This window comes from Balearica regulorum, chromosome 12 (genome assembly GCF_011004875.1).
Source record: "Balearica regulorum gibbericeps isolate bBalReg1 chromosome 12, bBalReg1.pri, whole genome shotgun sequence".
In the NCBI taxonomy this organism is placed as follows: Eukaryota; Metazoa; Chordata; class Aves; order Gruiformes; family Gruidae; genus Balearica; species Balearica regulorum.
Genome location: NC_046195.1, coordinates 4,058,373 through 4,085,790, shown reverse-complemented (window position 1 = coordinate 4,085,790; position 27,418 = coordinate 4,058,373). Strand labels below are relative to the sequence as shown.

The 27,418-nt window shown below is 40.3% G+C and overlaps 1 protein-coding gene across 2 annotated transcripts; it reads left to right on the top strand.

The window, feature by feature from the left end:
- The first annotated feature begins 446 nt into the window (after positions 1–446).
- IREB2 (iron responsive element binding protein 2) lies at positions 447–27,243 on the top strand. Of its 2 annotated transcripts, none has more exons than XM_075765077.1 (22): positions 447–748; positions 2,194–2,283; positions 5,557–5,722; positions 6,909–7,046; positions 9,073–9,294; positions 11,000–11,069; positions 12,061–12,244; positions 12,766–12,905; positions 13,730–13,901; positions 15,246–15,346; positions 15,802–15,918; positions 17,085–17,244; positions 18,118–18,253; positions 18,933–19,017; positions 19,596–19,752; positions 20,037–20,161; positions 20,454–20,558; positions 20,837–20,979; positions 22,115–22,262; positions 22,351–22,473; positions 23,122–23,307; positions 23,939–27,243. In XM_075765077.1, exons 1-22 carry the CDS (start codon positions 730–732, stop codon positions 24,047–24,049), a joined length of 2,898 nt encoding a protein of 965 aa, XP_075621192.1. In that variant the 5' UTR covers positions 447–729; the 3' UTR covers positions 24,050–27,243. The 2 variants fall into 2 exon arrangements, with proteins under 2 accessions (XP_075621192.1, XP_075621193.1); XM_075765078.1 differs by lacking the exon at positions 447–748 and adding an exon at positions 1,245–1,500.
- The last annotated feature ends 175 nt before the right edge of the window (positions 27,244–27,418 follow it).

Here is a 27,418-nt window from a genome sequence, read left to right as displayed (position 1 = left end):
ACATCTTGTTGGTAATCTTCTTGGCTTCCTGAGCCTGGTGATGAGTTCTGGCTGCGCTAGTGTCTAAGCCCTCGATATAATCTAGGCCTTATAGCCTGGAGAAACTAGTATCGCTTGACCTGGTCACCACTGTGAGCGTCCCCTCCTGTTGCACTGAAGATCAAGACAGAAATAAAATTCCATCATCCCGCTAAGAAAAAAGATCATCATTTGAAAGCAAGAAGAAGAATACAAAACGAAGCAAGCCCTCCCAGAGAAATGCAGCAGCAGAGACCCACGGACCGGGCGGGCCGCCGAGGCTGGCGGGCGCGGCGAGGAGCCGTTACACCGGGACGGCCCGACTGAGGCCGAGCCCCGCCCCGCCGCGCGAGCCACGTGCGGCCGCAGCCAATAGGCGGTGCCCGCGGCCACGCTCGCGCAGGAGCCTCAGGCACCCCTAGCTTCGTCACCGGTCTCGCAAGTATCGCGAGAGCAGGCGGATTCCCTCACTCGGCTACTTCCGCCCTCTCCGCAAAGCCTCGCGAGATCTCGTGTCCTTTTTCTCCGCCGCGCAATGGCGGGTCTCGCAAGCGGCGGGAGGCTCGGGCGGGGCGATCTAGCTCTCGCGAGACTTCTCCCGCGGAGGCGGGGCGCTGGGCGCAGTCTCGCGAGAGCTGGGGCCGCCGCGCCCGGGCCAGCTCCCCCTGGCCCCCCGCTCCCCTCCGCGCAAAGCTAATATGGTGGGCAGCGATGGACTCTGTCAGGCCAGGTCAGTGGGAGCGGGACCGCCGCCGCCTGCCGCGCTGCCTCCGCCCTCGAGGGCCGCCGCTACCCCGCCCGGAGGGACACCCCACCCCCCCCCCCCGCGGCCCGGCCCATCGCCTCGCACCCCCCGCACCGACCAGCAGCGGAGCGGGGCCGGGCTGGGCCGGCCCGAGCGCGGCCGCCGGCGGTGTGAGGCGGCGCGAGGCGGTTCGCGTCTCCTGCCGCGCTGTCCGCTCTCTGCCGGCGGCCCCTCGTGCGGGAGTGCCGCCCCGGGCCTGCGGCGGGCGGGAGCGGGCGCCCCCCCCCCGGGTCCGCTGCTCTGGGGCACCCGTCGCCCCCCGCCTGGGCCCGTTACCGCCCCCGGCGGCGGCTGCCTCGGCCGCGGGAGGCGCTTTGTTCTCGGCGACGGTGGGGCCGGCTTCGGGTCCCGCCCGCTCGGCGGCGGCTGCCCGGGGCGCCTGGCCGCGGCTGTAAGCCCGTCCCGCCGGGCCTCCCGTTATTCCTGACGACCATTTTTGTGCCTCTTTCGGTTCCCGCCGCAGCGAGCGCTGCGGCGGACGAGGGATGTCGTGCCCGTAAACGTGCCTCCTCGTAGGGCTGAGGCCTGCACGGTTCTCGGCTTAATTTGGGGGGGCGTGTTAATTGTTCGGATGTTCAGGTGACGCAGTTGTTGTTAGCTGTTGATGATGTAGCATTTACTTTCCAATGAAAGTGTAACTGTAGTGTGTTGAGATCAAAGCAAACAGCAAACAAAGGGTAAGTGTTCTGCCGCAGATACAGCGTTTGGTGTTTGTGCTTGCAGGAGCAGCTCAGTGATGTCGGAACTAACACCATTTTCCCCACTGTTTGTAGTCTAGGTTTTCTTAAACTTTTACTGTATGAAGCTCTTTAGACCTGAGGGAGTATATCATTGGTACTGTCCCTTTAGCTTGCTAGCAGTTGAATTAAAATGTTCTTTTTGTGAACCACTGCTGCTCTTTTTAGGAAGTTATTTATTCTCCCCGCGTAAAAGCTGTTATGAGGTTTATTTTTTCTTGTTTGCTTGTCGTTAGCCTGGCACTTCATGCTTTATGTTTTCTTCTATATTAAAACCTGTATCTCTCATCTGAAGTGGTGAGGTACATTTATCCTGTTTTGTAGATGGTAAACTGAGACAATGAAGGTCAAATGTGTTCAGGCGTGTGACTATGCTGGTTACTTGCATGACCTGTATATACATAGTATTACAGATACTCTTAAAATTCATTTTAGTCACACATCTACATCATTAGGTGTCTCATTCCGTTTACAGACCTTTCCACATCATGGTTTACTTACAGTCCTAGAGGAATGTTATTTTTGGCTTTTTGTTTCTGATTTTACCATTCTTATGAGTCTTCTATCAGTGTTCACACCTTCCCTTCTTTCATGGCTGTAACTTTTGCATTGTTTTTTGTTTTTCCTCCCCAGAAAGCCCTTACCAGCCGGTAATTGAAACATTAGAAAACTATCCACAAAAGAAGTTCTACAATGTCTCAAAGCTTGGAGGTGCCAAGTATGGTAATGATACTTTTCAGTTGTTTATAAGGAGGATGGTAGCAGCAGTAGACATGCACCACTTACTGCTGCAAAATGTTAGCAGATGCAATTGTGAATACGTGAATCCTTAATAAGGATATTTGAAAGCTTGTAATTTTCCAGTCTGTTATTGTTGTATGAAGCTGGTGGGGGTGATACTTCATGTAGCTTTTTTTCAGCAAGGGAGACAGTATAGGTGGTGGTGGAATTTTCAGCAGCACTCCAAATCAGAGTAACTTTTCTTTTGAAGAAAAGAAATAAAAAAGAAGTGATGGAGAACTCCATAGGAGTACTTTGAAAATATATACAGTTTTTACTATGATTTTATACTATTTCTTGGTGTTCTAGTTTCACCTTGCCAGCAACTTCAGATAGTGGGTAACTGTCTGTTTCCTCGAGCATAGCTTCTACTGCGGTTGCTGCAGAAAGACGAGGTTTTGTGGTGGTCAAACAATTGCTTAATCTCAACATGTCATTAGTATGTAATACAACACTAAGTGGTATGTGCCAAAAAGACTTTTATTTGGTCTCTGTGTCTGGGTGCCTTTTAAAAAAATAAAAAAGTGTGCACACATGTGGGAGAGGGGAATACACACGGATGGAGGAGGTATAGATGAGTGTCAACTGGAATAGGCTTTACTCTTGCAGACAATCGAAACATATTTTCCTTATTTCCTCCCTTTGCTTTCATGTTAAACTCCTAAAATACTTACTTGAGGTACATATTAAAAGATATCTAGGGGGTTTTTTCCTCAGTTTTGCTGTTTTATAAGGTCTGAATTACTCTCCTGTTTTCACAGAGTTCATGATGTGTTTCTTAACTAAAAAATTACCAGTGGATATTTCACTTTAAACCCATATTTGACAGCACTAATTATTTCCCTGTTGTTTGAAGGGAAGAGAGAGGGGAGCTAGTGGGCAATGGCTGCTGAAAAGTTTGTGCAACAGCTGTGTGTTCATGCAAATTTCTACTACTTATAAAAATTAAGTTAATCTTTGAGATTAAGGAGGAGGTAGAACACTTCTGTGTGTGGCTTTGTCCAGGACAAAGCAGTAGTGTGGTAGTAACAAAACCAGTCAGTTCTACAGCAGTTTTTTGAAAAGCCTTGTGACAAGAGTGGGAAATATAAACAGAAGATATGACTTTCTGTCAAGATGTGCCACAAAGCTTGGAGCAGCAGCGGATATTCCTGAAGATATTCAGAGAACGTGTCTAAATAGACTAGACTAAGAGTGTCTTTGTCTTCCAGTAGAAACTTCTGTGCAGAATTTGGAAGCCTCATGTTAACTAGATATTAGCAAGACATAAGTAAAAATTAGGCAAAGTGTAGGACAGCACTGGTAGCAGATCCAGCATCTGGAATTGCTCATTGCATTTGTTGCTAGAACATTAATTTTGAGTTCTACCTGTTTGCCCTCTGCCTTGAGGCTTCTGACTATAATCTGACAATAAGTGCCTGTTTAAATTAATTGGATTACTAATGTAAATGTTAAGTGATTTATTTGCCAATTTGCTGGGGGGAATCTGATTTTGTAGCGTTTAAAATAGTATTCTGTTATGGGGGAAATGGTAGCTAGGAAGAGCTTGGAATGATTTAGGGCAGAGGGGGCATCTGGAGATCTAGTCCAGCCTCCTGCTGCTACTAGAGCTAACTTGGAGAGCTGTTCTCAATTGGGCTCTATAAATCCGTGCGGATGGAGATTCCACCGGATCCTATGCTTAGCCGCCCTCGCTGTGAACTTCTTTTTACTTGTATCCAGTCACAGCATCTCCCTTCCTGTGCCTTGTGGCTTTTTTTTGGCCTTTCACTGTGGACTTCTGAGAAGTCAGGCCTCACCTTCTCTGCAGTTCCTATTAGGTTGCTCACTCAGCTTTCTCTTCTCAGGGTGAGCAAACCTAGATCTCCCAACTGCTCCTGTGTGTCAGGGGCAGCAGCCCTGTACCCATCTTAGAAGGCCTTTCCCTGGATGTGATCTCATCTGTTAAGATCTCCTGTATCCTGGGAGGCCCGAAACTAGGCACAGTATTACAGATGTGAGCTTGGTAGTGCCTGATAGCGAGAAGTAGTTGCTTCTCCATAGCTGAGGGCGGCCAAGCAGCCTGTTAGTTAGGTTTGTCACTGTAAGGATGTACTGCTTGTTATTTGTAATCCCAAGAAAAAGCCAAATGGTTTTCTTCTGGTAACTGGGCTTTTAAATAGTGAGTGGTGGCATTACAGATGGTTAAACATGTTTTTGATGTCGTTCTTACGTTCTATTGAGTGACTTGTCTAGTTAGACAACAGTGGATAATATCTGAGAAGGGCACACAGAGACATCAGAGTCAGCAAATCCTGTATTAATAGTTTGTGGACAAACTTCTGGATTAGGTTGAGACCACCAAATCTAACTTTTTTTTTTTTGTTAAAGCCTGAGCTTAATTGGTTCACTCTCTTCTTCCAACTAACTTTTTTTGTATTTCTCACTGTTCTCATAAAGTCATTTGCCTGCTTGAATGGTGGCGAAAATGATAGGGTTTGGGGAGAGATGTGAATTAATCTTGACTTTTTTGTTTGTACTGAATAGTGACATCTGCTTTTTTTTTCTCCTCCTACTTTTTTTCATTCTGATTTCCAGTTCCCTAAAATTTCTTGTGCCAGAAAGCTGCTTCTAGGCAATAACTTAAGCCAGATCGGTAACAGACTAACTAAAGTTGTATTTAGTGAAATGTCATTCTTTATGTTTTATGAAATGTGTTTAATTTTAGGGCACATAACAGAACAGTTTCTGGTCTTCATGTCACTGTTTATTAAAAAACAAAATCTGGCATTGGATGCTTTTGGCTTGATATCTCAAGTAATGAAATTGTGAAATTTACAGTTACAAAATGTTTGTGAGTGTTCTAGTTGTTGTTGCTTTCCAGCCACTCTGATCAGTAATCCCAGCTCTAGACTCCTGGCATCTCTCTCCTGCCAGCGTAGCATACCTTCTTAAATGTCACTGTCATAACAGAGTGTGGTCAAGCCATTGGTATCTTCCCTTCAAATCCCATATGATAACTCATCTTCTGCAATCTATACATTGTGCAACTGACTGTTCCATATTGTGTAATGATGATCAAACCCAAAGGCAACTGGAAAGGCAGGATCCTGTAGCTCTCATTCTTCCAATTCCTAGCAAAGTGGAATTCTTGAGAAATGTGAGATTGTAATTTTTAAAAACCTACATAAGCTGAAGGTGTTGCACTAATTCAGTCATTGCTTTGCTTTACCCTAGATACTCTGCCTTATTCCATACGAGTGTTGTTTGAATCCAGTGTCCGTAACTATGATGGCTTCTTAGTGAAAGAAACAGATGCTATGAACATCTTGGACTGGAAAACAAAACAGAATAATGTTGAAGTGCCCTTCTGTCCTGCCAGAGTTGTTCTTCAAGACTTTACGTAAGTGTGTGTCAAAAACACTGAAATAATCTGTGTAAACTCACTGAGTTGTATGTACAATTCTTTGGCTTTAAAAAAAAATAAAGCACCTTGCCCGTTTGATAGCGAAGGGTCTGTCTTTCTCAATAGAAACTTGTGCACTGCTTCTGCTATCCAGTAGATTCCTTGTGGCAATGACATGTGATGCAAGGGTAGGAGTTGTTCTGTAGGCTACCCTGGTTTTAGTGTAGGTTGACAAGACTGAAGCTGTTGGCGTACAAGGAACACTACAGGGTAAGAGCCAAGACACAAATGGGAGCGGTGATTTTTGGCGTAGCCAGGTGGCTGACAGTTCATTGAAATACATAGAATTCTTGCTTGAGAGAACTGAAAATGGAATATTGTTTACTCCACAATTTTATGTAATCCAATTGAAGCCATGAGTGATATGTATATTTCATAAGATGTCTTTTAGGATATTAACTTTCTTTGTGATTTGAGTATGGCATAGCTAAAAGGGCAGTCCTTCAGCAGTCTGCAAATACTACATTTAAGCTGTTTCTCTGATTCATTAACTGTATCGAGTGAGATAATTAAAAAAAGGAATTGTGCTATTAATAAAAAAATGAGGTAACTTCTGCCTAGCAAGCAAAGTCAGGAAGACTTACATAGTATTGTGTTATATAAACATTGTCCTTCCCTCAGTTTTGTACTTCAGGTACACTTACCTCAGTAACAGCAACAAGAACGTTTTTGTAAAATGCTATGAGCTTCAGAAGTGGCAGGCTCTGTATGAAGAGTAATAAAGGTGTTAAAATGTCTAGCACAAGCATCGTTTGCATAGCAAGGCCCTATCGTAAGGGTAATAAGTATCTAAAAATTAGTTTTGTAGTAAAGTACAGTCGTACTTTGGAAGCATAGCAAGAAAAAGGAGAAATGTAATTCTCTTCTGTAAGATGTTCCTATGTTCTTCTTTGGTATGTTATCTTCAAACATGTGGTGGCATGTTGTGAATGAGTACCAACTCTATTGACTTCTAAAAATGTTTTAAGTTCTTTAAATTTTAGAGAATGGAATAGTAAGGGATTATTATCTGACATAGAACTTAGGTAGACCTAGACTTAAATTAACTTACTACAATATACAAGCTTCTATTGAATTTTCATGTCCCATGTTTGTTATACTATTTTGTTTTTCCATCTCTCAGTGGAATTCCAGCAATGGTGGATTTTGCTGCCATGAGGGAAGCTGTGAGAAATGCTGGAGGAGATCCTGTGAAAGTCAATCCTACCTGCCCAACTGATCTCACTGTTGACCATTCTCTGCAGATTGATTTCAGCAAGTGGTAACGTGCCTCATTCTTTTGCTGAACCATACATTTTTGTCTGATACTGAACTGTGGTTTCACTTTGGTCTTAGTACTGTCCCATCAAACCATTTGTCATGTGTGGATCCCTGAAACTAGACCTGGTGGTATGTGGTTAAAATGGATAAAATGACAGTCTTGAAGGAGAGAAAGAATGGTTGTGAGGGGTTATGGCTGAAGCTGGCTGACAGCCCAAATTCTGGGCAAGAGATAGCTGAAATAACTGGGTCTGTCATGGTTTCTAGAAAATAATATGTCTTAAGCAAATGAGGCAGAGGGAGTTTGTAATTTTCCTTTGCCCTGTTTTTAGTGCTCATGTTAAACAAAACTTTTTTTTAAATGTGACCGCCTTGTCACAGCTCCAGAGAAACGCTTTGCAATCCTACTGGACAAACTGAAAGACTGTCAGTTCGGCCCATAGCTTATGATTGACTTCTTCATTCTTTTATAGGCCTATATTTTATAACAGATTAAAAAAGGCTGCGTGTATTTGCAGAGGGAGAAGTGTACTTGTAGGAGTCTGGAAAAAATATTGGGACTAGAAAACTGACAGCCTGGTTTTCCTTTTCTGACAGGCAGTAATGTGATGAAAACAGCCTGGGGCTGCCTCTTGCTAGAAACATAATACTGCAGAAGAGGACAAACTCGCGTTATTATTCAGTGTTTGCTGAAGTAAACACCGAGTAAATCATGCAGCTCCTCTCTGCGTTGTCCCCTGTCCCTCCATCACGAAGCTTTTCAAACTCATTTGGAATTGTGTTAATTGCTCAAGTTCTTTGGGAATTTAAAAAGTTCATGGGGGAAGAAAGCCTGCAGTCAAATGGGCATGGGTGTGTGAGTTGTTTCTGTAGACCTGCCAAATACATACAGGATTTTGGTTTGGTTAGTATTAGAAGAGAGAGAGGTGACAAAATCATTTGTTGGGTTGCACATGTGTTTCACTTCTGTGGTCTGTCGGTTCTTGTGTCTCGAGGGACAGCCGATTCATTTGCAATTAGGCTGGCCTAAAATTATCAGAAAGACCAAGAGTTGGCAAGAGGTCTCAGCATGCTGCTCTGTAATGATAAATCCCGTTTCTGCAGTTTCACTTTTGTAAAGCTTACGGGATCTCGGCAGCTGCTGGCCTGCGATAAGAAACCCTTTGCTGCAGGATGGTTTGTGCTGCTTTTATATAGCTTCCTTCTCCTGCTGGCCGAAGGCTCCCGGACTAAGTTGGGATTTAAGCAAGGTATCCTCTGCGGCCATGCAATATCCTGCAATTTGAACAACTAAGTATCTTTCTGTGTTACTAAAGCAGAAGAAAGCAGTGGCTTCAATTACAAATCAGTGATTTAGTCAATATTGAAAGGTAAAAAGCCACGTATTTTTTGCAACAAGCTTTCTTTGCTGTCATGCAAAGACTGAATATTGTACAAATAGAGGGTAGTGTGCTATATGGTCTTTAGTTTTTAAAAACCCCAGCTTTTCTGTCATACTGACTGACTTGAATAGCGTATACAAATTCTCAAAGGCTCAAATAAATTTTATAAGAAGTCTAAGTAAATAATAAAGTTACATTTCTTTCCTTGAGAAAGCTGTTTCTGTAACCTTTCCTCTATGGATTTAACAAAGCATCTACAGTGCTGTCTTAAAGAAACATGTTCAGCAAGTCCACCACTTGGATGAGGCTCTGCCCACACCTTCAAAGTTTAAACCCCTGAGTTTAGCCTTTGCAACATGGTTTATAAAGATTTCTGGTCTGTTTTGAGCACATTGAAAGAGTTGTTGATCTGGTGTTAATCTTTCAGACAATCCAGTTCCGGTCACTTATTCCCATACTACATTAGCTAACTAAGCTTTTGCAGTGGTAGTTTACTTTGCGACAGGATTGTAGTAAAATAACAGGGCTTTTTTTCAGGTAATGGTCTATAATCTGTTGGAGGGATTACAAAAAACGGGGGGGGGGGGGGGGGGGGGGAGAGCAAAATCCCTAATGTGTAAATGATTCTTCTGTTTCATGTTACAGTGCAATACAGAACGCTCCCAACCCTGGAGGTGGTGATTCACAGAAGCCGATGGCAAAGCTCTCTCCACTTAAAGCGCAGCCTCGGAAGCTGCCTTGCAGGGGCCTGGCTGGCTGCAAGGGGCCCTGTGGCGCTGGAGATGCAAGTCGCAACTCGGGACAATTTTCTGCACAGATTGAGAACACGCCTATTCTCTGTCCTTTCCATCTTCAGCCAGTGCCTGAGTATGAAAGCTGCTTTTTTTTTTTAATTATTTGCACCCTTCTGTGTTGTTAACCACTGCCTGTGACAGTTCATAGAGATGTGATGATTTTTTTTCTAAACATCCTTCTGTACTCTTCACGTTTGCCATAGACAGGTTTCGGCATCTGGAAGGTCTGATATAGCAGATTTGAATTTCTCTATAATAATTTTATTTTTTTGCAAGAAGGGCTTTACTAAGCACAGTGCAGATGGCCAACTGTGTGACTTATGGCTGTGATTTTTTTTTTTAAATTAAATTTTGAGACTTCCCTCGTGTTTGTGTTTTTTTTTTTTTTACAAAGGCAACAAAGCATAGGAGTAATCCTCTATGTGTTACCAAGTAAACTTCAATGAATAAATCAATGAAGCATTGCTTTATTTCTAAAAGTAAATTTTAGCTTTTCTGTGAGAACTTCTCAAAAGTCTGTGGCTCTTAAGAAGACCAAAGAACTAGCCTGTACATCATCCCCCAGCTTCTATGGAATCTCACAGTCCATCTGTCGCTGAGTTGAAATTCAGTGTATATCCTGCCTGTATATAATGGCCTGGGGGAGCCTCATCTATCTGCCTTCTCCAGATTGTCAATATTAGTAACAGATGATTGCGTACCATTCCATCTATGACAATTACATGTAATCATCCTCTTCTTTCAGCTGATGCCTCTTCTCCCTGATAGGCTGTTTAGATCCCTATCTTCCTGTTGCGGACAGGTGTAGAATTTAAAAGCTGATCAAATCTGTATCCCACAGTGATGTGATGCTGATTGTCTTGGTCATCTTACAGATATGCAAATATTCCTGCTCAGCACAGGAGTAGGAATGCAGAATTAGTGATGTTTTCAGCAATATTGATGTTTCTGGCAGCAAAACAGCAGTGGTATTTATTAAGCTGCAGTGTGAATAATGACTGTCCCTTGGGACTTTGCAAAGCAGTACAGCCACTAACCTTCTGACGCTGCAGAGAAGTAAGGGAAGGGTCATGATGTAAAATACACCTCTTAGAAAATTGAGGACTTCCTTCCTGGTACAAAGCAAGTGTGTTCCCTTATCCTACCTTTTCAACGCAGAGGTTGTTCCTCTTAAATTGTGGATTACTCCTGTATAATGAGTGTCAATATCAGTAGTGCTTACTAAGAAAAGATGGATCATTTTATGAGACGGTACTGATGAGTGCTTGTGAAGGGAAAATTGTGGCATGGAGGCAGAAAATACAGAAGTGGAGGATAGTTACAATTGCCCTGATGGTCTACTCAGCTGCTAAAGGGCTAGGACTGAACACGGAGAGTGTTTTTACGTGAACTCATGAACATCTTGGTTCTTTACCATAAATGAATTTTGAGGTGTTCAACCTGTAAGACTACTGATTAGGGGGGAAAAAAGCTTCTGTGTATTGTAGCACATGCTGGGAGTAGATCTCTCAAAATGAGTATTTTTGAGATCAAATGCTTTAGGCAAACTACACCTAGAATAAACATGTTCTCAAGCACAGCACAGATGAAATCAGTTATTTTTCACTGTTTACGGAAAGCTTGCTGCAAGGAAGGAATTAGCTTTGTTCTAATAAACCACTTCAAACTTTGCTGCAGGCTTAAATGAGTCTTTCATCAAACAAGCAAAAATAACAACTTGTTCTTCTGTAATTTGAAATAAATTCTGACAGTGCTTGTAAACTTGATAATCTTTCTAGGCCTGAGACAGTACTGAAAAATCAAGAGATGGAATTTGGCAGGAACAGAGAAAGGCTTCAGTTTTTTAAGGTATGTCTGCGTACCTGTGGGCGTTGTCTTGATTGTGCTTCAGTTGTCTTAAGAGCTTGCTCCATTTGTCTACCTGTGTTCAGGTTTAGATGATAGATTAAATGTAATCCTTTGGAAATGTCAGACTCTCAAATCTGAATTTAATATGGGAACAGATAATTGGCTAATGACATGGCTTATGACTTGAAAAAATTGTTAGGCATTAGAGGTTTTAAATCTAGGTGTTGCTTAAAGGGGAGATAATGTTTTGTTTTTCTACCGTGAAAAGTTTATCCTGTTTGGTGGTTGTCAACATGAAGGCAGTGGACGAAATAGATCTTTTGAAGCCTTAGTCTTTGTGGCTAGCCAGGGATCTGCTACATTGGTATTTGATGTTCACCCACTAATTTAATGTGGTTTAGGAATCCCATGCAATGATCTAAAAATCTTTTCATGTAGGTAGACCAGGGGGTTTCTTTCTGAAAGTTACAAATTAGCTTTTACATTATTAAAGAGGGAAACTGCCAAGCTGAATCTTGTTACCGGTTTCCTTTTTTAAATCTAGTGGCCTGAGTTCGCACGTAGCGAGACACTTCTCTAAATTGCATCTTCAGTCTCGTCCAGGAGTGTAAAACCTAAACTAAATTCTGCTATAAATACAAGTGCTAAATGCAAGGTTTCTTGGCTAAATGCTAGTCTTAGCTGTGCTTGGAATCGGTTGTGTGAATTGGAAGGTAGGAGATTTAATGCGGCCCTGCTTTTGAAGGGTAGGTATGAATTATTGATTCAGCCCTCAGCAGGAACTGAATGAATGGTTTTGTTAATGATGATGAATGTATAGAGTCCAAGGGGATCATGTTCCTCTGTTTGACAAATGAGCAAAAGCCGCTCACGTAAATAGCAAGTATTGTTTTGTTGCATATTAACTTTGCATTTTAGTATGTTCTAAGGCTTGATTAATACCTTTGAAAAAATGCAACTTTTTTTTTTTCTCATTTTGGAAAAACTACAGTGGAGTTCAAAGGTTTTCAAGAATATTTCTGTAATTCCACCTGAGACTGGAATGGCACACCAAGTTAACTTGGAATATTTGTCCAGAGTTGTTTTTGAAGTTAAAGATTTCCTATATCCAGATAGCGTGGTTGGCACAGATTCTCATACAACCATGGTAAATGGCTTGGGTATCTTGGGCTGGGGTAAGTATGTTGTTCTGAACTTGGTAGCACTTTGAAAGGCGTACTAAAGCATTACTGTGAGAAATACTTTCCTTCCCACTGGGCGTTTCTATCTCAAGCATAACAAACTCTGTCTTAATTCTTCTTCAGAGTGTTTTTTGTCTAAAAGTAATCTCAACTAACATTTCTTTCCATCAAGATACTGCTTTTTTGTAATTTAAAGAGAAAATAGCCAAAACACAACTGATACTCAAACAAGTGCTGTTTGTACATGCAGTATAGAATTTATATGAAGGTTTCTTTTCTCTTGGAAAGCTAGTTCTTTATCTAAAATATTTTCTGGTTGACTGTGGAGTCTAACTTCAGCATTGGTCTTGCTTGATTTCATTTTTCATGTACAAATCTTTTAAGAGAGAACTCCTGTGTTTCTTGCTGTAGCCTTTAGGCTGAATAGGAGGGGGTTTATTAGATTTTTAGGACCTCAAAATATTTATAGCTGGTTACTTAAAGTGATGAAAAGCCACCTAATGTTCTCCTTCCAGGCGTTGGGGGGATTGAAACAGAAGCGGTGATGCTGGGGATGCCGATTTCTCTGACTTTGCCTGAGGTGGTTGGGTGTGAACTGACAGGCACAGCCAGCCCACTTGCCACATCCATAGATATTGTCCTAAGCATTACAAAGGTAAGTAAGTTTTCAAACAAAGCACAGTTTGTTGCAAGTTCTACCACTGGAGTTTGAGAACTGAATGAAATGCTGGGAGTATTTTAGTATACTTTTAATCTTGGCAGTGCAGAAAGATACAAATAATCTCTAATCATTTTTCTTTAATAGTCCTCCAAAGTAGATTTTTTTTTCTTTTTCTTCTATAGTGGTTTATTTACAGGCCCTCTTACACTAAAAAATAATAATAAAAAACCCTGAAAAGAAGTACATGTGCAGGGTCGGGGTTGGGAGAGAAGCCTTGTTTTCCATTTTTCCCCCTGCTGACAGCACGTAGGCTTATTCTGTGGCTTGGAAACTTTTTCCGGATACCCTTTTTGTTCTAAAATACTCCTGCAAGGCACAAGGCCTATCTATGGCTGTCAGCTGGTGTAACTCAAGAATCTGTTTTCTGAAGACAGGATTTTGCCAGGGTGGCACAAACTGTCACTGTTGCAGTAGGTGAAGAGCTAATGTCAAAGCATTAGTGAGCTGTGGTGGCTTTGAAAATACATTCTTCTTTCTGGCATGATGCTTTCAGAAGCATGTGTCTGTTCTCGACTAGGAAATGCGAAGAACACTCAGTTGCAGACGGAGGTGTGTTTTATGATGTCAGCTGCCAGAGTAGATTTTTAGAACCCAGTATGTTAATGGGGCTTGGGGTTTTTTCGCAAACGTGGGCCTTAAGGTTTCAGCTTTCCGTTTTAAATGTTCATGATTCGCTTATTGCAAATTGTTGCAGCAATGTTGCTTGCATTGTACCTCTTCATGTAACAAATGTTGTTGTTGTGTGTTCCTTTAAACAGCATCTTAGGCAAGCTGATGTTGCTGGAAAATTTGTTGAGTTTTTTGGCAGTGGAGTTTCCCAGCTGTCTGTAGCAGATCGAACCACAATAGCAAATATGTGCCCTGAATATGGTGCTGTTCTGAGCTTTTTCCCTGTTGATAATGTGACATTGAAGCACTTAAAGCATACAGGTAAAGGTGAAATGAAAATAGTGTTTCATTTGATTCATTGTGATAGTAGTTTAGATACGTGGCAATGTGGGTTTTGCTTAAAACTCCATGGTTCTTAAACAGTGACTTTCTGCAGAGTTCTGACGGGGATTTAATGTATAAAAGTCTGCCGTACAGTGACAGACCATGTCATGGGATATACTTGGCTACAACTTTTATCCTGTAGGATCTCATGCATCTGAGTAGTACTTATCACAAAAACTGTACCATATGTATTTACTGTTGGCTAGTGTTGTGGGACACTTAGTATGTGGCATTTGGGTCTGAGTTCCCTGCTTTATTGGCACGGCTGTTTGCTTGTGGCCTCTTTTGTCTCCGTGTATCAAAGTGAGGCTGTAGTTTTTGTGTACGCAACACTAGGATGTGGATAGCTGACTTGCCCTTGAGGTTTGTGTCCAGCCTGGTTCATTTGCCTAATACCTCATTTACTAACATCGTGTTACCTTTCAACATCCAGAGTCCTTGTTTCTGAAAGCATAGAGAAACCTTCAAAAGCAAAATATTAAGAAAATTCTCACTTAGAGTTTGAAGTGTATAGAACGTAAGTCGTCTTGATATGAAATGAATCCCTTAACCGCTTGTAGATTCCCTATAAAATTTGCAATGATTACTAGAAATAAGTGAAATGGCAAAACAAATCACAACACATTTCTGATTTTTTTTCACAATGCTGTTTTTTCTTTGAAGAACATTATTTCGCTGACATTTCAAGCTAAGCTAGAAGGATGTCCATTCCTTAGCAAGCTACTGCAAATAGAGAAAGCCGCAGGGTAACAGATAGCCAAAAAAAAAAAGCTCATTCATACTAGTAAGCCTTTCTGAAACTGAAATCTGTCACTTGTATTTACAAGTTAAACACTTCTAATAACAAACATTTTTTTGTCTGGTCGCTGCAGAGCAAATGAAACATTTTCTAACAGTAGCCAGTAATACTGCCTATTATCAGCTAAGCACATGATGTGTATTAAGCAAGTAAATCTTAATAGAGAAAAGCTTTATGAACTTCAGGGACAGATCTGTAAATTTAATTAGAGTTGCAACTGCTAGAGTTGGAACAGCTCATTTTGTTCCTTGATAAGAAGGAAAGTTAAGCCAATTTAAAAAGAAATAATTAAAGAAGTATTTTAATCCATGTATCATTCCTGAATAGCTCCTGGAGATTGGGGGGAGGAGGAAGTGGTATGCCTTGGAAAAAAAAGTAGTTTGGATGATATGCTTGAAACAGCCTTAATTTCTGAGACTTCTGTGTTTCAGTCTGTTTATTTTGAATGTGATTTGTCTCATGTTTGAAATAACCTTCCTCAGGTTTTGACAAGGCCAAGCTTGAGGTCATGGAAGCATATCTTAAAGCTGTGAAGTTATTTAGAAATGATGAGAGTTCTTCCAGAGAACCTGAGTATTCCCAGGTATGCTTGAAATGACTTGTTTCTGTATGTTTGATTCCCATAATAATAATGGTTTAACAATTTTGTCTCCTGTTGTAATTCTCATTGCTTTTATTCAAGTTGCATGTATTAACTCACAATTTTGAGAAGCAGAGTATGTTTGCAAAATACAGAGGGGCGGGAGGGAAGAAGGGAAGTGCAGTAACACTTAGGTCAGCTAACAGATGCTGAATTCCTGTCGCTCCCGAATGATCAGGGAAGTCTTATGGATGATAGAAAAGTTAGGGATAATGTTAAAACACTTGGAATAAGATGAATAGCCTTTTGCAGTGGGCAGTCTTGAAAACAGAAGCCCAGAGTTCTAATATCTCAGGACATCAGATTTTAAACAAGAGGTCCTGGATGTCTCAAGAGCGTATTCAGTGTAATGTTAGGCTGGGATTGATAACGTGTGCTTTTTCTTTGTTTCTTTTTAGGTAGTGCAAATTAGTCTAAGTTCTATAATTCCGTACGTGAGTGGCCCCAAGAGGTCCCAAGATAGAGTGGCTGTTAGTAACATGAAAAGTGACTTCCAAGCCTGCTTAAATGAAAAGGTTTGTACAACTGATGTGCTCTTCAAAAGTTATTTCCTATAATCCACATGAATAAATGTGCTGTTAGTTATTCCATACACACCTGCTGAGCCCTTCTTGTTACTGTATGAATAGCTTATCCAATGATACTCTTTTCTCGCTTGACAAGCGTCCTGAGGGTGGTAGCTGATAAATCATAGGTGTGTTTGTCAGGAACATGAACTTCCAAAAATCCTTAATTTCACAGTTTAGATTGCTAGGGAGGAAAAATTTAAGTAATAAATGGCAGAAGCTTGGGAAACATGTTCTCATTTTCAGAATTTTTTTTAAACATGTTTTTTACTTAATTTCTAAAACAGAATTACAATAAGAAAAGAAAACTCATCATGCAGCAAGACTTCCAAGATTAGTAGCTAATCGGTGTTCTGGGTTCTTAATTTAGCAAGTGATTTTTGCTTGCAGCCTAACTTGACGTCACAGAGGAAATTATTTTTCTCTGAAGGTGATATTTTTGGTTAGGAGTATGCATAGGTATCTAGGAATGAAGCTAACACAGGAATGCATCTTCATTTTTAGTGTTTATTGTTAAAGTTGAAGACTGGCAGGAGTATTGGAAACATTTACACTTAGACGCTCTGTAAAAATTCTTTCTGTTGATTTTAACATTTCTGGCTTGTAGTGAGGTGTGTAATACAGAACGGTCAGTTGTGCTGGAGAGAGAAATAACTGACTGTGGCGCTCAGGGGTGGAGGTTGAAAGGGACCTCTGGAGGGTGACTGAGTGCTGAAGAGCTGGAGGGTGTGAAATGTTAATGGAGCTAGTCTGCTTTTAGTTAGAATCCTCTTCCACTTAATCTGGGTACGCTTCTCATTCAGAAACGAGTATTGTATAGAGTTAGAGATGTACTCACAAGGGACGGTTCTTTCATGTATAGCAGGAAATGAGCATGGGATCAGCTATGCTTTAACTGGCATTTGTTCGCAGTTGTTGCAATGTTAAAGCAATTTCAAAGGAAGGATGAGACCAGTGTGTATGTGGAGAGAGGCATGAACTGAGGGGCTGCTTTTAAAATCTGTTTAAGGGTTCCTAGCAGGACAGCTATTATTTTAAAATGAGTGTTCACTTGGTGTTGCCATAATGTCATCCTTTCTGTACTATAACTGCTAACATGTATTTTTGTCATCTAGTCTGGTGTTAAAGGGTTTCAGATTGCAGTTGAGAAACAGAATGACACTGTACCTGTTCAGTATGAAGGAAACGAATACAAGCTATCTCATGGCTGCATTGTCATTGCTGCAGTAATCAGCTGTACAAATAATTGTAATCCATCTGTCATGCTTGCTGCAGGTATGTTGTGACTAGTGACAACTAACTTGATTTTAGTGGTGCTCCCATGTTTACACAGCCTTTACCTTCACTTCTGTAGCTTCTTTGTAATGACCTGACCTAAAGGTTTGAAACTAAACTTTTAGCCTTAAACTTGTATGTTCTGGAGGTTATATAGTGAAAGTTACTTTTCAATAATACAATCTTAAAATCTGTGTCATAAAGCAGTACTAATGGTGGGAATTATGAAATATTTACGTTTGGTAGTATTTCAAGAAGTAGCCAGTTTTAGGGCTCTCTTCAGGTGGATGCACATAGTGACACAGTTGATGCAGGAGGTGGGCTTTAGCTTTGACTCCATCCTGAATGATGGTAGCTTGAACTATAGTTAGCTGCAGAGTCTGCAAGGAAAATCCATACTGCTGAACAATTGTTCTGTGCCTTAGCTTCTAGTTAAGCAGTATGTGCCATACCTTCGCAAGCTGTGTACGATCTTCCCAGAACAGTTAATCCTCTCTCAGACCTTGCTTTCTCCTTTTGAGGTCCTCTGTGGCCAAGGCAAGCTTCCCTTTGAGGCCGTGTGGCCTGTCTCAGAAGAATAATAAATGGATTTGCACTGTCAGGTAGAGCATGGGAAAGATGGGGTTTTTTCTTATGGAAAAGAAAATGGGCATCTACATTACAGGAATGGGAACAAAAACCTGAATGGTATCGCTATGAGTTAAGAAACTTTATTCAGCCAAGTAGTTGCTTTAATAATTTAATAAACTGAAGGTCTACTCATCCTGGGGTTTTATTTATGCTTAAATTAACTAAGAGGTAGTATCATGTAGAGGTTCTTTTAAGGGATATAAAAAACCAAGCTATCTTTTTGGGTTTTTTTTTTTTTGGTAGGACTCCTGGCCAAAAAAGCTGTTGAAGCTGGCCTAGTGGTTAAACCCTACATAAGAACAAGTTTATCACCAGGCAGTGGAATGGTTACACATTACCTCAGTTCAAGTGGAGTATTACCATACCTCAGTAAGCTTGGGTAAGTTGGGACTCCTGCTTCATTTGTCATTTTAGGAAAATAGTACACATGGGGTATATCAGGTTGATAAATATGGTTGATGTTCGTTTTGGGGTGGCTAGTTCTTAACTTACTAGACTGTCATTTTAACTACTTGCTGACTTAAAATTTACTATGTGTAGATCTCTACCTCATCTGAGCTCTGTTTTTTCAGTAGCGATGTACTTAATTGTAAGTGTCTTATAAGACAGGATGCACTTGCTTATATATTTTAAAAGTGGAACCTGGGTGTAAATTTGTCAGGACAGTCTTTATTAGTATTTTCTTAACGTTGCTGCTGTCGTGGGTTGTTTAGCATGGTTTTGGTTGCTCTGTAGCAATGACAATTAGATTATGTTCATAATTCAGCTGTGCTCTGTGAGGAGTGTTACTGCCTTTGCTTTGCCATTAGTCATGGGACTAACAACATCTTGAGATATTTTATTTGACTTATCTTGATGAATTACAAAGACGTTACCTTGTATCTTAGGGCTTGCATCAGTGAGATGTAGTGTCTGCTGTTCACTTCCTAAAAAGTCTAATTGTCAAAGGAAAAAAAAAAAATCTTCTTAGTGATTGCTAATAGAAGAAGCAGCTGTTTTGGTAACACACTGCTTGTGACCATTTAGTGTGCTACTTGATTTGGTTTTTTCCAATGTAGGTTTGAGGTTGTCGGTTATGGATGTTCAACCTGTGTTGGAAACACTGCCCCCTTGCCAGAAGCCATCAGGAATGCAATAAAACAGGTAAAGCTTTAAGGCCCAGTTAAACAATCCAGAAATAACAGTAATGTATGCAAAATATACTTGATTGTTGGTCTGGACTTTGCATGATGTTTTTGCACATCTTGTCAGAGGGAGACCAAGGTAATGCATTGCTATGTAAAATAAACATACTAAACAGTATTTGTAGAATACAGATATAAATTAAAAGATAAATGTATAGGATCTAATCTTACAGAGGATGCAACGTGTAGATTTTGATCATAAGTGAAGAGGAAGGTTTTAAGGAGCTATGTGCTTGACTGATCTTAACCAGCAGTGTCTAACCAGCTCCAGCATTTGTCTCCTGCGAAGCAGAAGAAAAATACAAGAAATAAAAGGCAGGAGGGGACTTCACTGAAGTGACTGAGAACACATCAGAGGGTCAGGAGTAAAAAGGAGGAAGGGTAGTGGGGGAGAATAAAAGCCTTTAAATGGAAATGTTAGAATAAATATTTGAAGTGGAATGCTAAAAGCGCACCTGACTTAGTCAACAAAAAATAGCACAAGCTTTTGAAGTACCACGAAGTCCTAGAAAAACATGTATGGGTCTGCCTTTTCAGGGTGATATAATTGCCTGTGGAGTATTGTCTGGAACAAAGAACTTTGAAGGACGTCTCTGTGACTGCGTCCGTGCCAACTACCTTGCTTCTCCACCGCTAGTAGTTGCTTATGCTATTGCAGGCACTGTTAGAATAGACTTTGAAAATGAGCCTTTGGGTAAGTATTTCCTTACGTCTTACATTTCTGCATCTAATGCGTACGTAGAAGAGGCTTCTTCACATGCATTTCAGCATACAAAGCCAGTATATTTGAAGAGAAAGCACAGTCACATTTGGTGTTGGTCCTAGCTAAAGCAAAGCACCTACTTAACTGATGAAATTCTTTGCATATCTGGTACCATCTCTGAACACCTGAACACGTACATATTTATTTTCTAATATAAATATAAAGTCTGATATTTTATTCTTCAAAATTACTATTCTATTTAAAATCTTACTCAGGCACTGGCTATAATGGCAAAAGTATTTACTTAAGAGATATTTGGCCCACCCGAAGAGAACTTCACACAGTGGAGGAAGAGTGTGTGATATCATCCATGTTTAAGGAACTGAAAGAAAAAATGGAGGTAAGAATGGTCTTTTGTTCCATGTAACTTAAGGATTGCATTTCATTGTAGCTGTAGAATATCTTCCAGTTGAATATGATTGGTTTGTCAGTTTTGTCCATTACTGTAAAGGAGGACTTAACTGAGATGGATACTTCTATTAAGTAGTGATTCTTAAGTAATATGCGATAAGGTAACTAGTGGTATGTAATAGAAATTAAGAAGAAAATCACTAGTAAGCCTTTGGTTTCAGAATGTAAACAGATCATAAACCAATTTCTCTGTTCTTTTTGGTTAACTTGCTTTTTTGTAGAAAGGAAACAAACGGTGGAATTTACTGGAAGCACCAGAGTCAACTTTATTTCCCTGGGATTTAAAATCCACTTATATCAGATGTCCTTCCTTTTTTGATAAACTTGTAAGTACCTCAAGTCTGTCCGCCAGATTGTATGCCTTACATTTAAGTAAAGAAATAGCTATTCCAGTAAAGTTTCAATGTTTGAGTAACAAATTTGATCATCACTAATATTTCTCAGTCTTTTAAATACTGTTTGTATTTCTGGAATGAGTGGAGCCTGTACGTCAATGTGCCTTCATATATTGCAGATATGTTTTACGTCTCTAACGATCTTGGAAGAAAAATGTGTTTCTTATTTTTGTTGTTATTGTTGTTCTTCCCTGCCCCTTCTGTTGCAGGCCAAAGAACCAGTTTCACCACAACCAATTGAAAATGCCCACGTCTTGCTCTATTTGGGAGATTGTGTAACTACAGATCACATATCCCCTGCTGGAAGCATTGCAAGGAGTAGTGCTGCTGCTAAGTATCTGACCAACAAAGGGTGAGAACTCTGCATATCAAACAGCTCTTAATTCTATCAGGGGACTGCTTCACGGGCCAAATAATTGATCAGCATTGTAGCTTTACTTTAAGCTCCGCTTGATGCAGACAGGGATTTATATACGCGCATAAGCAAGGCAGTAGTTGTTACTGCCATTTATAAGTAATCACCGTTCTCACAGTCTCTAAGGTTACAACAAAGACCAGAGACCTACTCTTAAAGAGCTCGTTCGTGTAGCTGTCCTGACTGTTCTGCTTCCAAATGCATGCCAAAGCGAAAATAGTGTACTCGTTTCCACGTCAGGCGACCGATACTCTGTTGATGTGAGGTTAGTCACTGTTATGTCATTGCCCTCAAGAACAGTCAGGTAGATGCACAAAACAGATGAGAAGCTCTAGAAACATACTTTAAAAAAAAATGAAGCCCAGTTGTATAAATGAATGTGATTGATGCTCAACTTACCTCCGCAGCAGTGAGCATCCTGCAGCGGTAGTGGGTGCCTTTCATCTCCGCTGAAATTCTGAGAAGACACAGAACACAATGTGGTGCTGAGCTATTCAGCGTCACACCTCTGAATATTTTGGAAATTATGTTGTTGTGTTATATTGCAAAAGCATATTATTACAGTATCAGTGAAGCATGACAAAACAATAGCCTGTGGTGTGGACTCTTCTTTCTAACTATTGCATTCAGTCTGAATGAATAGTATTACAAGAGAGAAAGAGTTAGTGGGCCTCTAATCCCAGGATGGTCGGTTGATTTATCAGTAAATCTCTCCTTTTGGTACAGCGCTTGTGAATAAATATGCTGGTAGAGGTAAGAGGATTACTAAACAGGCTTGTTCCTAGAACAGTCCCCCCGTAATTCTTCTGTAAGTACCATACTGCTCATAGTACTTATAATGAAGTCATTGAAAATGAATTTAAAATTGCAGCTTTCTTCATGAAAAATCTGGCAATGATTTACATGGTTTTGTTCATGATTTATAATAATTGCATTTGGATGAGTAGTTCTTTACATCTTACACTGAAAACTTAGAGATGCTGCAAAAATCATTATAAAAATCATAATATCATTTTAAACCAGATAATCTTTAAAATTACTCATTCCCTTTTAAATATTCTTTTTATTCTAGACTCACACCTCGTGAATTCAACTCTTACGGAGCTCGAAGAGGTAATGATGCTGTGATGACAAGAGGTACTTTTGCAAATATCAAGCTTCTGAATAAGTTCATAGGAAAACCAGCTCCTAAAACAATTCACTTCCCATCAGGACAAACGGTAAAAGTATATTTGTTTGCATAGCTACACTGAAATTGCGATGTGGATTTAGAACTCACTCAAACTATTTCACTTTGTTATTCCACAGCTAGATGTGTTTGAAGCAGCAGAGTTGTACCAGAAAGAAGGCATCCCTGTCATTATTCTTGCAGGAAAGAAGTACGGACTGGGTAGCTCAAGAGACTGGGCTGCAAAAGGGCCTTTTTTACTGGTACTGCTGGTTTGTTTGGGTTTGGGGGGGTGGGTTGTTTTTTTTCTGGACGTGCCTAAGAACACATTGTTTAGTTTTGGGCATGAATATGTTTAGATATAATACCATGTTTTGTTTGTAAGACTTCTCAAGAATTTCTCTGCTAGAATCCTCATAGAAGAGAACCACTGGTCTGGATAAATCTGAATTGCCTAATTATGTAACTTAGCATCTTAGCCTCCAGACTTGGAGATAAATTAGATGTTTGTCTAGTGCTGCCCTCTGTTTGGTCTCTGTGGGCTATTAAGTATTTAGCTGTAGGAGACTAATTTCCACTAGTATTTAGAATATATGCCAAGTCAGCCATTTATTCCTGTAGAGTAATGGAAGCAACTACATTGGGTCTGGGATTTTCTGACTGCTAACTACAGCATGGTCACTGTCTGTTAGAAAACTCCATTTCTTACTGCATGGGCCTGCTCTGCCTTATTTGCTTTCATCTAGCTGTAAAGCTAAAAAAACATTACCTGCTTACAGGACTCGTGCAAAGCACTCTTTGTTCTTCAGTTGAAATGGCAAGATTTTGGACAGAGTATGTACTTGAAGCATACTTTTGCATTTCACTCTGACTACTGTACTGAAATAGAAAATCACTTGTGTTTTTTGCAGGGTGTTAAAGCTGTCCTAGCTGAAAGCTATGAGAAGGTTCATAAAAGTCAGTTGATTGGAATTGGCATAGCTCCACTTCAGTTTCTTCCTGGGGAAAATCCAAGTACTTTGGGTCTCACTGGCAGAGAGCAATTTTCTATATTGTTTCCTCCAGAGCTGTCGCCCGGAATGACTTTGGATATTAAGGTATCTTTACAATATCTGTTTAATTTCTCTGTTGAATGTACGGACAATTGAAAGCACAGAAAGAAAAGTTAATCCTGATGATGAGAAGCAGGAAAAAACCAAAACTTAATTCTCTTTGAAAGAAAGCTTATAGTCTCGCCTGAAGCTCCTCGTGACTACTGAAGTTTTCCAAAGTACATATATGCGTGTTCTGTCTGTGTGAGTTTTTATATAACCTGAAATTCTTTATTGTTCTTTTGGGCATTGTTTTCCCCCCTCATGGGTGCCGACTTAGGGTGGAATTGAGTCCTGTCTCTCAGCCTGTTTTAAAGACGAGGGTGTGACTATTTGAGAGAGGCTTCAGCTTTCCATTCTGCGTAAAGGAACCGTTTGCCCATAATAACACTTTGTGCCATTAGGGAAATGACTTTGTTATCAGTAGGTATATAGCATGCTCCCAGCTGGATCTAAACTGTGCAGTAAAATAGTCTTCATTCTCTTCCCAGCAGTGTCTCGGACCTGCAGTGGCAGATAAGTGGGTTGGATTTGCTTGTGTTCAACAAACCTTGGGGTTAGAATGTTAACTGGGAATAAGCAAGGGGAAGTGAAAGCAAAACTTACTTGTTCTCTCTTTTTTGCTTCTGTTTTGAAGACAAGCACTGGAAAAGTATTTGGCGTGATTGCCTTGTTTGAAAACGACATGGAGATAAGCTTATACAAATGTGGTGGAAGTCTAAACTTTGTGGCTCGAAGATTCTTATAGTGGCTACTGACTCTAAGGGTACCTTGCATAACTGGTAATTTGAAAATGCCTTGTGTGAACCCGGGAATCTGTACTGTGGAACTGCAAACAGTCCTAGTGTGCTCAAAGTTACTTCGTCCATGGATGTAAAAGATTGTGAATCATTGTAACTGCAACAAGATCCTTCCTGATATTAAATAATATTCTAATGGTGCTATTAAACATTGCTAAAATCAACATGTGTGTTGTGGCAGAGAGCTGTAAGTATGGAGGGGATGTTTTATCAGACCATTTTGTAAATAAACTATGCGAAATCTGAAACTGATTGTGCTGAAGATTATTATGTAAGAAGATTTTCTGCAGTTCTTTCAACTCGGTTTTTGCACCTGTAAATCTGCGTACTGCTGTTTGTTGGTTTAAGGGTAGCAGATGGTATGGAATGTTAAAGGCCAAACTATTATTATTTTTTTTTTTGCATCCAGGCCTTAAAACAGATACTCAGTTTTTGAGTTTTTGCTCTTTAGGTTATGGGCCCATGGTATCCTGTATCACAGATCATCACTTTCTTACCTTTATTATGGGATTATGTTTCGTCTGGATCCATATTTAAAACTGCTCATGCTATGGAAATATTGTGTGCTTAGAAGTATAGGAAACATCTTTGCATTTAAAAAAAAACCCAAGTGCTCACAATTATTTTGTTCATGCAGGTTAAGTGTCACACCCCTCCTTTTTGGCAAGCTGCAGTGTCCTTGGATGGAAGTTTTCCGATCTACTGCAAGGGATGCAGTCCGTCATTTGACATCAGTTTTTACTGTACTGTCTGCGATATCATTAGACAAAGTACCTCCCCTTAGTATTTTAACCTTTAAAAATCTTTGAAAACATTTATTAGGACTGTTTAAATAGGACCTATGTCTAATAAGTTATAGTTACTTGTCAAATGTTAAATAGCCAAGGTAGCCGTGCTGCCTTTTAATGCTTTCTAATGTGCTGTTAGTTCACAGCTCTTCCAAACAAGCATCGCATTCCCCTGCTGAAGATCCCAGAATACCGAACAAATCTGTCTCTTGAGCCATTGCGACTTCTCTAAATTTAATTGTTGGCACATTGATGGTAAAAACCCTCTTCCATATTTAATAGTAACAGAAGATAAATAGTTTCTGAAAAAGTGCTTGTTTTGCCACTTAACTAAGCGTTGAGAGCTTCTAATCGGTGCAAGTGAGCCTTCAGCTTCAAGGTGCTCTTTCTGTGCTTCTGTATCTTGAAAAGCTTCATAATACCACTTACAGTTTAAGTAGAGATTAATTTCTTTTGGAGAACAGAACTGCAATAACTTGCTTATAAATTGTCAAGATTTTGCTTTAAGATTATTTGCTTTTGATAAACATTGTCTTAAATATCAAAACTTTCAAGAGGACTATATTTGCTTTACTACATGTGCTTTCAATTTATAACCAGACACTAAGCTAGTTGACTTGCAAACAGATGCACTGTTCAAATCTTTAAATAGTGTGTTTCTGACATTCCTTTAAAAAAAGCCCACATAAAAAAAAAAAGCCCTGGCATCATTAAATCATTACAATATGTTAATTTTTTTCACAGTTCAAAAGCCAAATTAATTTTACTCTGCTGGCATAATTTTGATAACCTTTTTTTCATTTTATTGGACAAACTTCCCTAAATTTTGAAATTCTGTATAATCTGGTTTTCATAGTTCACTATTTTTGCTGTGGTTTGTTTTCTGTTAGTCAAGATAAAAACCGTTCTGGTGACTCCTACCACTGATATGGGTGATAAATCAATGCATTTTTGAATGTATATTCAATTGAATGCTGAATGAGTTTCTGTTCTGTGGTACACTTTTGCTAATTTTATCCAGAGTTATTGAGCAGATCTTATTTCTTGTACAACAGCATCTAATGCTTTTTTTTTTTTTTTGCCCAGCTCAAAGGTATGTATTCTTGATTTAGTTCAAGAGAATGCATGCTCATTATTGGGGAGCAAATAAGAACTTTGTGCTGGCACATAATGACACAACTACAAACCTATTTAAAACTTGCGTAACTGCTAATGCTTGAGCAGAACACAGCCTCCCACCCTCTCTAGTGCAATAGCACAGTCCTTGCTTCAGAAGGAGATGGTGATCCAAGCCCGTGTCAAGGTAAACCGGTATTGTGAAGTGCAATTTCAAGGGATGTGACTTACCCGCAAGTTGTCACCAATAAAGCTAGTCATCTCTTTGGAGACGCGATGGGTTTCATTGCCATAGCAACTACTTAAATTCTGCTGCACTCGGATGTGTTAAAAGCACTGACAGCTTTTGAGCTGTGTTTTGCGCAGTTGCTCTTCACCTTTAGGCTCCCGCTCTTGTTGCTGTGATGGGTCCAGCCCTAAGTATGCTGAAGTCAATAGCACCTGTCTGAGTTGTGCAGGCTCGTTCCTGCCCTTAGGATCTTTACGCCTGAAGTGTGGTGGGTGCTGCGAGGAACACCGCTGCTTATGTACCCATCTCCTGCTTCTCACGTGGGAGTGACCTGCCGGAGAAGATGACACTTGCCTGACTGATTATCCGTGATAACGTGCCCGTCCCCTCTCCTTTGTGCAGCGGTGAACATTGTAAAGTCCAGTTCACCCCGGGGCAAAAGGGAGACGTTTTAACTTTGAACACGCTGCTGGGATCCTGTGAGCTTTAGATGGGCACGAGTGTCATCTGCTTTCTGGCAGTGGCGGGGTACAGCACAGTCAGAGGATTGCTGTGAGGGGCACACAAAAAACTGTGTTCAACTAGACCTCTTTGTAGTACCTTAAAGCATAGGAGGAAATGTACCTCTTTGAAGAAGTGACTCAGTGTTAGATGTATTTAACCTAGAATTCTCTCTCCGGTTTGATTTGGGGAAAGAATCTCTTCCAATTTCTCTAAATGTTTTCTCTCCTTGTGCCCCTTTTCCTCCCTCCCCCTCCCAAACTACAAAGCTTTGGGATAGTGTCGACGTCTGTACATTTTACACCTAAGTATAAGGACATGAAACTATGTATATTAATCATATTTAAGTACCTGCAAATCAATGTCTGCTGTTTAAAGCCAACAGAACAGTGTAAGTTTTAAGTTCAGTAAGTATTGTATAGATATATCTTAAGTTCGATTGATGACAATTGTGCATAAAATGTTACCGATGCTGTAAATTATTTTTAATAAAGAAAATTGTATCACAGTTCTTGTACGTTACCATCTATTTTGAATAGATAGTATGGAATACACATAAAATGGTCCTGTAAGTGTGTATGAAAGGGTCCGGTGAAGAAGGAAAAGGGGGTAATTACACAGGTTTTGGTTTTCTTGTTAGGCATGTCTCACATGTAGGCTTCCAGAACATGTTTAGGTGGTAT